The sequence below is a fragment of the Sabethes cyaneus genome, chromosome 3 (genome assembly GCF_943734655.1).
Source record: "Sabethes cyaneus chromosome 3, idSabCyanKW18_F2, whole genome shotgun sequence".
Lineage (NCBI taxonomy): Eukaryota > Metazoa > Arthropoda > Insecta > Diptera > Culicidae > Sabethes > Sabethes cyaneus.
The window spans coordinates 102,961,392-102,975,022 of record NC_071355.1 but is presented as its reverse complement, the minus strand read 5'-3'; the positions used below and the strand labels follow the sequence as shown (position 1 = coordinate 102,975,022).

Here is a 13,631-nt window from a genome sequence, read left to right as displayed (position 1 = left end):
TCAAATGCAATCTTTTGAGAATTAAACGTATGCAATGCTACTACTTTGATAAATTTTACATACAACGCATGTAGCATGTATATATGTTGCATATAGCACGTATATATGAAGAATCGAATGATTACAAGCATGAATACATGCTACTATCACTACAAAGAGACTTATGTAGTCCTGCGTCACCTATATATGCGGTCGTGTCTTGTACACAACCCCTCTGATTTTTTAATTTTGTGAAATTTTGAACAAAATATAAACATTTGGGCAACCTTAAGGTGCGTTTAGACTGGGCAATTTCTTGGCAACATGTGGAATGCAACATGCGGAATGCGACATGTTGCTAGTTGTTGGTAAGCGTTGCTTCTGTCGCCACCTGAATATTTGTTATACGTTGCTATGTTGCTTGGAAACATCGGGCAACAGTTTGGAAAAAGTTGAATGCCACATGTTGCCAATCTAAACGCACCTTTACGAATTATAAAAAGAAACCATAGTAGGTCTTGAAATGTCACGGAAAACTTTTTGTTTACCTTCACGCTCATACGATAGAGTGTCAAAAAGTCAAAAGTTGCAAAGTCAGGAAATGGCTTGGCAATCGCGTCCTAAAACATTTTCTGAGTTTACAGCTCATTTTCCGGTTTCGGTCATCTCAGTTTAATTAAGGCCTTTGTCCACCCCATCGACATCTCTATATCGAGCTGCAGTAAACGTCAGCGACAGCATGTCCGGGGCTCAAAATTTGACAGCGGGCCCAAATCAGACTGCTGGCAGTTGAGTGAAACGCAGTGCTGAATTGCTATCTCACTTTCGCACACACGAGATGTTGGCGGCGAGAACATAGTTGTCTGCCATGGGCTTGCCTTTGTCAAAATCAGCAATAAGCGTAGTGACTGCACTTGGTCACAGTGTGGATGGTTTCAGTTTTTGGATGCAACACCCGCCATCGAGATGCGACCGTGTTTGGTTAGAAACGCACAGAAATTTTTGGTCTGCCGTTCGCCCTACTGCTGATTCACATCGGAGTAGCAGAACATACCAATCTGATTGATAATACGGTGCCAGTTTCGGTTGGCGTTTTTTTTTCATACTGTTCTGCGGGGTCGATTGTACCGAGATTATACTGTTGGCCATCAGTTTGACATCGTTTAGTCATTCTTAGCGCAAACTAGATTTGGACAAAGTCTAGCACCGTGAATCGATGGATTGGAATACATTGCCCGAATCAAAACTTTTATCCGATAACTAGTACAGTGGACCCCCGTTCGTTTGAATGATTCCTCATGCAAACTAACGGGGTTAGTTTTTAATTTGAACAACTAGTAACCCTAAATATGCTGGAACTTGTGTGAACTGGCTGCCCTGCTCTTTGTTATTGTGTTGGTGGTTTGATTCAGTTGGCAGTTGCAAGCAGCGAATATTTCATTTTCCGATCGATTTCTGCTATAATCGTTGGGAAAACGCAATGTGAAACAGATTAAACACGCTACATAAGCACAAACAAATGGTGTTTATGTGCATTCTCTGCATAAGCAAATGATGTCACATTGAGTATGACGTTTGAACCATTTTTAATTTGCACGTCGTGCAAACCAACGGGGTTCAAATTAAAAAGTGTTCAGATTAAAAACGGTCAAACGAACGGGGGTCCACGGTACTAATTTGATGTTCCACTTCCTCACGACCAGCAAAACGCAGACAAGCACAAGAGACAACTGCGAAGCTGTAACTGTCAAAACGATCAGCTGCTCTAATGTCAAACCAGAGTTGCCAGTGAGAAAAAGTTCTCATTGTTGCCAGAAACGTGTTATTTTCGTTATGTCAAGGAAGATCTCTAATGTCAAGGGAGAATAAATTACAATAGGCGTTTTTGACAAGCTATCGCCCGCTTAGAGGCGCTGCATAAAAAAAGTGATGAAAAGTAAAATCGCTGTCAAACTCCATACATTTTTGAAAAAAACTGAAATAAAATGCAGTTTTTGATTAACCCTTTCAATTGTCAGGATTTTAGATAGCGAAATATTGGAAGAAATTTGTTTATCTACGTTAAGGTAAGTGAAAATATTCGAATTAATTAACTTTATGGCAGAAAAATGTTAATGTTTGATTTTGTACCGCATGAAACAAAAGTACATAGAGTCAGCTGTAAAGTTTACATATCCTGGATAGAGAATCACCAATTATTTTCAGTCTTCAGCGTTTTCCAATGTGTTTTCAAATGCTAACGGATTTATTTTCTTGATTAGCATCGTCTGCGCCAAGAACCAAACATATAACCTATCAGTTCGTAAACATAAATACACTTGCGAAGCTCCAATAATCTCCTGAAACAGAAACAATATATATCAAATGAAAGGTAATGCTTTTTCTTACCTTTATTATCCATTTTCATCATTCCCACTTTTGGTAATTCAATAAAATATTACATTTAAAGTCGAGTTCCATATAGGTGCCAGCAAGCATTTTGGGAATTGCACTTTTTTTGTAGTTCCAATAATCACAACCAGGTAGCGAACGGTTGCTCTTAGTTTTGCTCGAATTCGCCTATAGGCGAATTACCAAAAGTGGGAATGATGAAAATGGATAATAGAGGTAAGAAAAAGCATTACCTTTCATTTGATATATATTGTTCCTGCTTCGGGAGATTATTAGAGCTTCGCAAGTGTATTTATGGTTATGAACTGATAGGTTATATGTTTGGTTCTTGGCGCAGATGATGCTAATCAAGAAAATAAATCCGTTAGCACTTGGAAACACATTGGAAAACGCTGAAGACTGAAAATAATTGGTGCTTCTCTATCCAGGATATGTAAACTTTACAGCTGACTATGTACTTTTGTTTCATGCGGTACAAAATCAAACATTAACATTTTTCTGCCATAAAATTAATTAATTCGAATATTTTCACTAACCTTAACGTAGATAAACAAATTTCTTCCAATATTTCGCTATCTAAAATCCTGACAATTGAAAGGGTTAATCAAAAACTGCATTTTATTTCAGTTTTTTTTCAAAAATGTATGGAGTTTGACAGCGATTTTACTTTTCATCACTTTTTTTATGCAGCGCCTCTAAGCGGGCGATAGCTTGTCAAAAACGCCTATATCTTTGTTTTTTAACTTTTTAGTGCTCTGCATCTTTTTAAAAAAGAAAAAATTATACTCTGGTAGTCATAATGGGAAGCTTTATCTTTCCTTCTAAAAAAATCATCTTTTTATCACAAATTTTAAGACCCAATTCAATAAAATATTACATTTAAAGTCGAGTTTCATATAGGTGAACAAAAGCTTCATTCGACAAGTAGTTGGCGCCGCGGTAAAAATGATGATATTTTTATTTCGAGCTGTCAAAACACATAGAAAACTAAAATCATAAGAAGCGAATTTGAATTTTTTTTAAAACTGCGCGCTTTGAAATCAATCAAATGTTATGGTTGGGTTAGAAAATAACATATATACTTACTATAATTTTTATTTGCCTGCATTTTATTTAAAACCATTTATAATTTTATTACATAATAAATACTAAACAATAAGGACATTGATTCAACATGCCTTGTATGAAATATTGTTATAATTTTGCTTAAAATCATTGAAATTACCTTAAACAATATATAGAACACTTTCATGAATATATCTGGATCTAAATTTTTCGGTCTGGAACCTATAAACATAACCACACACACCTAAACTAAATCCGGATCTCAATTTACTTGTCCTAAGTACACATTTCATTTGCAACCACCAGTGCGCTAGCTGGTTAATAAGATTTCTAACCCGCTGCAGAAAATTCAATGTTCGCAATATTCATTTTACTGAGATTTAATTGAAAAATGTTTTGATTTGTATATCCGTCCAGCGAAAATTTGTAACTGATCATCATTTTCCTAGTTCAGACAGCCAAATGTAGGAGTCGCATGGGCTTCATTAGTTTTGCGTTTATTCGCCTATAGGTGCCAGCAAGCATTTTGAGAATTGCACTTTTTTTGTAGTTCCAATAATACAACCAGGTAGCGAACGGTTGCTCTTAGTTTTGCTCGAATTCGCCTATTCTATGTCTGTCATCGTGTACAACGATAGAATCACGCAAGCCAAGTGGTACAACGGTGGTTTCTGTACCTACCTCTTTCACCGTTGTACGAAGCTACAACTACTCGATTTTTACTGCGCGCAGCGCCAATGACTGATAGTCGTGATAACAAAAACTAAACAGAATTTTAAATTAATTATTTTGCAAGGTTTTGGCAAAGATTTAACGCTACACGCTCGGCATCTTGAAAATTGTGTTTACATTTCGTGAATAGGAACAAAAACCGACGCTTAGACTATGCAATTAGAGATTATCGGTGATGAGCACAACCACGTACAACGTACAGCAGTATGTCTGTCACCCTTCCGTTGATATTATACATCATATAATCACAGAGAACAGATTAACAGGCTCGAAGGAAGTAATCGATTTTTGTGTGTAAAATCTGTCGGTAGCGCCCTCCAGAAATAGTTTGCCAAACGCATCAAAAAATATCCATGTACCTTTATCAATATTTCTTTGTGCTGGAGTTAGATAGCAGCGACGGCAGCGCCATCAAGATTTAGTTTGCCACTTACTGCTCGAGGGGTGCTCTATTGAAGGATTTCTCGTAGATTACATAAAAACCTTTTACACACTTTTTGTCAATTACCTGGTAGTCTGTTCTCTGTGATATAATGTTTTTCTGTAGAATGAGCGAAAATACGACAACAGTTTATCCAGTTTTGGTGAAAGCGGAATGAAAATAGATGTTCGTTACGCTGAAATCCTAAGGTGCCACCCCGTTGTGGCAAACTAAATCTTGATGTCGCTGCCGTCACTGCAATGTAACTCCAGCACAAAGAAATATTCATAAAAGCACATGGATATTTTTTGATGCGTATGGCAAACTATTTCTGGAGGGCGCTACCGACAGATTTTACACACGAAAAATCGATTACTTCCTTCCCAGTAAACCATTTGGTCTATATATCTCAATGGGAACTGAGAAATACGACATCATATCTGAACGAAAAAGTTATATTTCAGGTCAGATAAGAGCATATATGTACCAAAGTGGAGGCAATATACGTGCGAAAATTTTGACGATTATTTTTAATTCTATCTTGCATTTTATATAGCGGTTTTTATAACACGCAATTTAATACTCCTGAATATATGATTGAGATATAACTAAATATTGCAATCATCTATACTGCTTTATAATTCACAGTCATGAGTTGTATATAAGGAAAAGCACGATTGCAAAACAACTTATTGTTCACTTTGTTTTGACATACTCTAATCATTATGCAATTCCAATGTTAAATTGACATGAAAACGATTTAATGTGAACTTTCTATTACGATCTTGTGTTATCTGGGTTCGAGCCTGTTAATCTGTTCTCTGTGGTTGTACATGTATATTACAAAACCGCAAGAATATTTAGCAAATTGTACTAAACTGCATAAAGAATCTTAAACTGCCATCATTTGGTACTGCCAGTCACAAGTTTTGTTTATAGTTACTATATATATAGTTCGGCGGATAGAAAACCAGGCGAATTGGCATCCCTGATTTATGAAATTAAATTTGAAATTATGGTGAAATGTGCAGGTTTTTACGAAAAATAATCACTGGCGGGTGTTGAAAATGACTTGTTCTATGAAAATAAAGTGTGTTTTTTTAACATTACTCCTGCATTTTGGATTTTGAAAAGCTTTTGGCTCCGCTTTTGACGTTTATTTGGCTCCCGATTTTCTATCCGCCGAACTATATATATAGTAACTATAGTTTTGTTACCCGATTTAACATTGCTTTAGGGTGAACAGGCCATTTTTCGAGTGCCAGTGATGTCAGTTACGCACTAAATATATGGGAGATGACCACTTTGCCATCCCGTTGGTTTGCCATTTACTGCTCGCGGGGTGCTCTATTGAAGGATTACTCGTAGATTACATAAAAACCTATTACACACTTTTTCTGCTCTCATGGTACAACGCTGTACACGTACAACCAAGGGGTTTCCAACAATAATGATTACTACGCACCTTCGAAAAAAGTTACTTTTGATTACTTTACTGACTTGTGATTACTATAAATTAATCATGATTACCAATGATTACTTAAGATTATTACTGATTACTCTACTGACCATTGATTGCCTTATTTATTCGTAAATGATTACAAAAGTAATCTCTGATTACTACGCACTTTCATGCCTTAAGCCCCAAACACAATGCATATACGGATTTTACAACGTTGCGGCAATTTGACAGTTTTTACATGGGTTTTCTGTCAAATTTCCGCAACGTAGTAAAATCCGTATGCATTGTGTCTGGGCCTTTACTGGAAACCCCTTACGTACAACGCTGGTACTGCTGGTACAATTCGCTTTGTAAGCACAAATCGATCTCTTGTACTCTCATGGAACTGCTGTTGCGGGAGATATATCAGGAGTTCTTCTAGCGATGATCAAACGACGTTATTTGCTTATGATCAGCTTAAAGCTACAAAGAATATTTATTTTAGGCTAAGTTCACTTCTAGATTCATATTATTACTCACATTTCAGTCTCCGTACAGTTTTTTATCTACACACAACAAAGTTCTTTTTAGACTTAAGTTTTAACTTGTTAGCCTATAAATACCATGTAAGTTTTAATCTCGATTTAAGAATATAAATATAGTTTACCTTTAACGTAAGTATAATTCGAAATTAGAAATGTAAGTTTAATTTTAATTAAAGTTCCTTTTACTGCAATCGAATCTCTGCTATCGAAATAATTATGGTTTGTTTACAATTCGTTTATGCTCATTTATGATCCCACTTTGACAGTGTCACCCAGTCAGTTGCGCATAGATGCTGGGTCACGCTTACTCACTAGGGTTGTTCACGTACCAGGGGCTGTTTACAAACAACGGGCTGTTGCGGCAAACATCCTCCCCCCCGTGTCGCCTTAACTTCCGGTTCAGCGTCACCAGATTCTTCTACGTCCAGCACAGCCAACTTTGTAACAGGTCTCTTCAAGATTCCTGCCGACGTCTTCACTTCTGCGCGACGCGTTACCCCATCCTTTCCAGGTACTGTATGGATCACTCGTCCACGCAACCATCGGTTCCGAATGTTCCCGTCCACCACGAGAACGAGATCTCCCACTTTTATCGGTTTGACGTCTCGGAACCACTTCGTACGTCTAACGATAGTTGGCAAGTATTCAACCACCCAGCGCCGCCAAAAGTTATCCAGGGTATGCTTCACCATGTTCCAGCTACTCCTCAACGCTATACCTTCGTCCGTTGGTAGTTTTACTGGATCTCGGACGCCACTGGAGTGTAGCAGCAGAAAGTCTTTAGGGGTTAACGACGCATGGTCGGCCGATTCGAGAGGAATGAATGTCAATGGCCTAGAATTTATCATACTTTCCGCCTCTACCAACACCGTTGCGAACGATTCATCGTCCAGTTTTCTTACTACCGGAACACATCCAAGCGCAGATTTTACAGCTCGAACCATTCTCTCCCAGCACCCTCCCATATGAGGAGCAGCAGGAGGATTAAACCGCCACTGAGTTTGGGCATTCGTGAAGGTACTGCCCAATTCAGAGTGAATCCTCTTAATTTCATCCTACAGATCCCGGCCCGCCCCAACAAAGTTTGTCCCATTGTCGGAGTAGATTTCCTGTGGAGCGCCTCGTCGTGCTACAAACCTCCGGATCGCCTTTTTACAAGCATCGGTAGACAAACTGGACACTACCTCAAGATGGATGGCTCTGATTGTGAGGCAAGTGAAAAGGCACACCCATCGTTTAGCTACGCTTCGTCCGACCTTTATCGAGTACGGTCCAAAGAGATCTACGCCCACGTAGGTGAATGGACGCACACACGGTTCCAATCGCACCGCTGGTAGTGGTCCCATTTTAGGAGCAACTGGCATTGTCTTGTATACACGGCACCACACGCAGCGTTTTCTGGTCAAACGAACTTCCACTCGCAATCGTGGAATGTGGAATCTCTGACGAACCTCGTTGACTACGGTCTCATCGTTGGCATGACCGTACTTCCGATGGTAGAAGTCCAGCAGCAGTTCCGTAATCCGATGGTTTCTCGGCATGATGATAGGAAACTTCGAGTCGTAGGCTAGAATTTGCGCAGCAGCAACTCTACCACCTACCCTTAGCACTCCGTACTCGTCTGCGAATGGTGACATCTTTACTAGGCTACTGGCCACGCCTATTTGCTTCTGTGCCCTACTTCCTTCCGCATTCTGCTTTAATGTCGCCACCTCGTCTGGGAACGCTTCAGACTGCGCGATCAACCACAGCGTTCTTTCCGCTTTCTGAATCTCAGCACTAGTCAACCCAACCGTACCTGTAGATCCAACGTTCTTCGATGCACGCAGGCTATCAACGTAATGATGAACGTACGCTATCGACCGTAACATTCTTTCGAATCGTGAAAATCTTGCAGTCTCCACTACCGATTGCTTTACGAGATGACTGCATACGAATGCCTCGCGTAACTCCCTGTCGCTTTCATCTGTGCCATCTTCCGGAACCGTCGACCAATTTGTACCGCTGCTGTTGTAAAGAAATTCAGGTCCCTGGAACCAACGGCTTTCTGTATTGCACGAAGGGCCCTTTCCCCACTTTGTGGCTTCGTCTGCCACGTTGACCTTTGTCGAAATCCACTGCCATTCCTCGATGCTTGAAAGGCTCAATATTTCGTCAACTCTGAAAGCGACGAACTGGCGATACTGACGGGTGTCCGATTTTATCCAGGAACAAACCGTAGACGAGTCGCTCCAGAAACAGGTCTTTTTAATCTCTAGTGAATGATTTTCTACGATACTTTTCCGCAAACGAGCTCCTAGCAACGCTGCCATCAACTCCAACCGTGGAATCGACACTCCTCGGAGTGGTGCAACTTTCGTCTTCGACGAGACAAGCGAAACTCTGACTTGCCCTCGATCTATTATGCGAAAATACGCCACCGCAGCAAACGCCTGAGCACTCGCGTCTACGAATATGTGCAGCTCGAGACTTTTGAAGCTTTCCGGATCGTAACCTGGAAAATAACACCGAGGTATACGTAGTCCGGTCATGTTCCTCAATACTGCCAACCATTCAAACCAGCGTGTAGCTATCTCCAAGGGAATATTGCTGTCCCAGTCCGTTGCACTTCGCCAAACATCCTGAATTAGGATTTTTCCGTGTACGACAAATGATGCTACCAGCCCTAAGGGATCGTAGATGCTCATGACCAACCGAAGCATTTCTCTCTTTGTCGGAATCGTGTCCCCATCTAGCAGAATCCGCACCTTCTCGCAAAACTTCAGTGAAAATGTGAAGACATCCTTCTCCGGAATCCACGCCATTCCAAGCACTCGTTCGAATCCAATGTCCTGCTCCGGTAACATGGCTTTCGATGACTTCTGGCTTTCTTCACCTAGCTTGTCTAGCACGCTCCTGTCGCTCGACATCCAGTTGCGGATGTGAAACCCCGCTCGCTTATGCACCTCGATTACTTCTTTCGCCACCGCGAATGCTTCCACTGCCGTGTCAAAACTATCTACGTAGTCGTCCACGTAATGCCTTGTTTTTACAGCTGCCGCCCCTCGCGGAAGTTCTGCTTCTTGTTCTATCGCATTTAAATTCTTCACGTACTGTGAATGTGCTGGCGAGCAAGCTGCTCCGAATATCGCGACGTCGGACACCATCGTACTCATAGGAAGCTCTGGGGAATCTCTATACGGGAATAACAAAGCGCTGCGATCCTCTTTCCGAACGAGCATTTGCAGAAACATTTCTTTAACGTCCGCTGATACCGCTACCTCTCGCTCTCGGTATGGGACCGTGCAATAATTACGTAAGGCCTTTTTCCTCATTTTTGAACCCCCCCTCCCCCCTATATAAGATTTTGTAAGATTTTGGCCAATCCCCCCTCCCCCCCGCACAAATTCTTAGTAAGATTTTTTGAAACATCAAAATTCAAGTTTTATTTAAAAAGATAGACATTGAAAGAATATTGAAACAGTCAACATAGTTCAAACAAGTTCATAAAAACCCAAGTTCAAACAAATTCATAAAAAAAACAAATAATATCAATTATCTATTGTAAATCCCTTAATCCCCTCACGAACAGAACGTATTTCAGCATTGAGGTTGTCAATAAATGTTGGTGTATGCTCAGAAACTCACTAGCGTTCACTTAATTCGCATTGATCCAATCTAAATCGTCTGAAAACGTGTCCTCGTCAAGTAGTATACAAAGAACTTCTTTGCCTCTTCTAGATGACACGCGACATGGTCTTATGTTGGAATTGGCACTGCGTTGCGTCTACAATATATCCCAAGAAACATTTTTGTTGTATAGTAGCTTATCAAGCACTTGTTCCATTGGTACAGCTATACATTAATTGTGTAAGCTACTTTTAAACAAAAATATTTCTCGTGATATCATAAGGGATTGCGGCTGCCTTGCGGGATTGAGATAGGAAATTGCAACGAAATATGTTGGAATGATCCCGGGCAATCTGTAGAAACGAATTTGGTGAATTTCACATCGTTCTGCATAAATAGTATGAGCGCCAAAGCGCAAGTGGATACAGTTTATACTGATTTGAAAGTCACTTTTGATACCGTTAATCATACTATTCTTTTAAGCAAGTTGGAGAAACTTGGGTGTACCACAAGATTGTGCAGATGGTTGGAAACTTACCTTACGGATAGGCAACTCTTCGTACAACTTGGCAACTGCCGGCCTGCCGCGTTTACAAATGATTCTGGTGTGCCACAGGGTAGCAATTTGGGACCATTGGTATTCTGTATCTACATAAATGATGCAGCGTTACTACTCAATGAAGATGGAAGGCTTTTCTTCGCTGATGATCTGAAAATTTATCTTGAAGTCAGAAGAATCGAGGACTGCAGAATGTTGCAGAAGCTTCTGGACTTGTTAAGCGACTGGTGCGTAAGGAATCAATTGTTACTGAGTGTGGAGAAATGTTGCGTCATCAGTTTCCATCGCACTAGAAGCGCAATAGAGTTTGATTACGAAATTTCCGGATCAAAATTGAATAGGGTAGAACAGGTGAAGGACCTTGGAGTATTACTTGACGAGAAACTCACCATGAAGTCCCACATTTCTGCCATCGTTGACAAGTCCAATCGTAGTCTTGGGTTCATATTTAAGATTGCTGGTGAATTCGATAACCCGATCTGCTTCAAAGCTCTCTATTGCTCTATTGTACGGTCAACGCTGGAATTTGCGAGCATCGTTTGGAACCCGCACGAGTTTATCTGGTCCGCCAGACTGGAAAACGTACAGCGAAAATTTGTTCGACATGCACTTCGTCACCTTCCGTGGAGGGATCAGCAAAACTTAACACCGTACGAAGACCGCTGTCGTCTGTTGGGTTTAAGCACGCTAAGTCGACGTAGAGAGGTCTCGCAATCGTTGTTTGGCTGCAAGCTTTTAACTGGCGAATATGATGCACCGAACATCCTATCGTAAATCGGACTCTACGCACCTTCAACAGTCTTACGACCCAGAATGATTCTACAGGAAGACTCCTATTCAACGCAATATGCTGCCAACTCTCCCATCGCTTCAATGATCAGACAATTGGGTATTTTAGCGGTATTTAAATTCTCGCATATTATGATAATATATGATGTCACTGTAAAGTCACATGAAGACTTTTTTAAATTTGATGAGTGAAAGTAATAAAAAAAGCATTTTTTTCATTTAAAATTTTTTTTTTGAATAAGACGATAGCTTATAAGTAAACCATTTTTCTTCTCAGCTCGCCTTAGACAACACAGTGGATAGATAAACTATGGTCATCAGCCGATACAGGTTTCATATGGGAGCTGTCAAAAGCTCGGTCAAAATGAAGAGCTCTATTAGAAAGATAGAAGAGAGGAAGAGAACTTCTGACATCATTTCAATCAATCGGCTTGGTGGATATCTGTCAAACAGCAAATCATTCTATTTTTGATTTTTATTAATTTTTTCATCAAATATTCACTTAATTAAAATAAAAAAAGAACTGTTAGATTCAGAAAACGACGGGCTATCAAATGAGTTAAAAAAAGCAACTTTTTTGGGAAAATTAAAATACCCAATTCAACTGCTTTGCTGACCTTTTTATTTTTGACGAACCATCACGCATTTACCGCTAACGAATTCGTGCACTCGACAATGTAAATACTAACAATTAAGTAACTTTTAAGTATTCATTTAGACCCCAATTGTCCTATGAATTATACGAATAAATTATAAATTATAAATAATAGCATAAACCGATGACATCAGAGACTCTGGAACAAGTAGGCCAAAGGCTGTTTCCTTGAGTGGACAAGGCTAAAATACTCATCAGGTTGCTATGCATTTCCTTCCAGCATGAATGATTTCGATACTTCACAACTTACCTCATCAATTTAAAAATTTTTGTAACAAATAACATAAGTTGCTGTTAAAAATGTGACTTTTTCACAATTTTTTCGTGTGTGAAAATCTTACGTAATAAATGATTAAGCCCCCCTCCCCCCCAAATAAGATTTTGTACGATTTCGCGGAACCCCCCCTCCCCCCATGATGCCTTACGTAATTAGTACACGGCCCCTATGGAAAAAGTACGGACAACAACGGAGTCAGAAGATCGGGACCCTTAAGCAACATCGAATTTAATGACACACCTTCAACCTTCGCCGCTGCATCCCAGATGACTCGAACTTTCCCTGGCTTCTTTTCGTTAACGACAACTCCAATCGGCAAAAACCAAGTCCGTCGCAGATCAAACTCCTCCATTTCTTTCGGCGTCGCCTCATGTATATAGCCTTTGGCCTTGAAGTCCGCTATTTGTTGCCGAACGCTATCGTAAAGATCGGGATTCCGTGACAAACGCTTTTCGAGGCATCTGAAGCGTCTTTCCGCCATCGGTCGGCTATCGGGAAACTCTATATAATCGTACCTCCAAAGCAATCCGATCTCAAGCTTTCCACTGCTGGTACGGTGCGTGGTTTCTTCCAGAATCTTATACGCTCGCTGCTCTTCGACTCCTTTCACAGCTGGGACAACGGCAACACCTAGACTTTCGACGTCAAAAAACCGCTGAACGTAGTCGTGGAGATCAACATTGGTAGGTTCAGCATGCACGTGGAGCTGCCTTTGGGAGGTGCTTGCTTGCGCTTTCCGCAAACTCCCACATACTGCCCACCCAATCCTGGTTTTTGTTGCGATCGGCTCGTTCAACTTGCCTTCCCGCAATTTCAAAGTAGCCAGTATATGACAGTTGTTCTGCCCAATCAGGATTCCTGGCACAACGGATGAGAAACTCTTCACCGGAAGCTTGCTTAGATGAGCAAATCGTGTAGCGAGCTCTTCGTAATTCGTGGTCTGTTGCGGTAAACCGAGGTTGTCGACAGTGTATACTTCGGATAACCGATATCGCTTACTACCACTAACTTCCGATATCTCCATCGTTACAACTTCCGCATCAACAATAGTTTTCTTGATACCTCCAGTCCATTCAATACGCAAGGTTTCCTGTTCTCCGTTGACACCGAGTGCATCTGCGATCGACCGCTCAATGAGTGTTACCGACGATCCATCGTCGAGGAACGC

The 13,631-nt window shown here is 40.6% G+C and overlaps 1 protein-coding gene across 1 annotated transcript; it reads right to left on the bottom strand.

The window, feature by feature from the left end:
• Positions 1-7,629: 7,629 nt before the first annotated feature.
• Positions 7,630-9,807, bottom strand: LOC128739963 (uncharacterized). The gene has a single exon (XM_053835471.1). The coding sequence runs from the start codon at positions 9,805-9,807 to the stop codon at positions 7,630-7,632; it is 2,178 nt and encodes a 725-aa protein (XP_053691446.1).
• Positions 9,808-13,631: the final 3,824 nt, after the last annotated feature.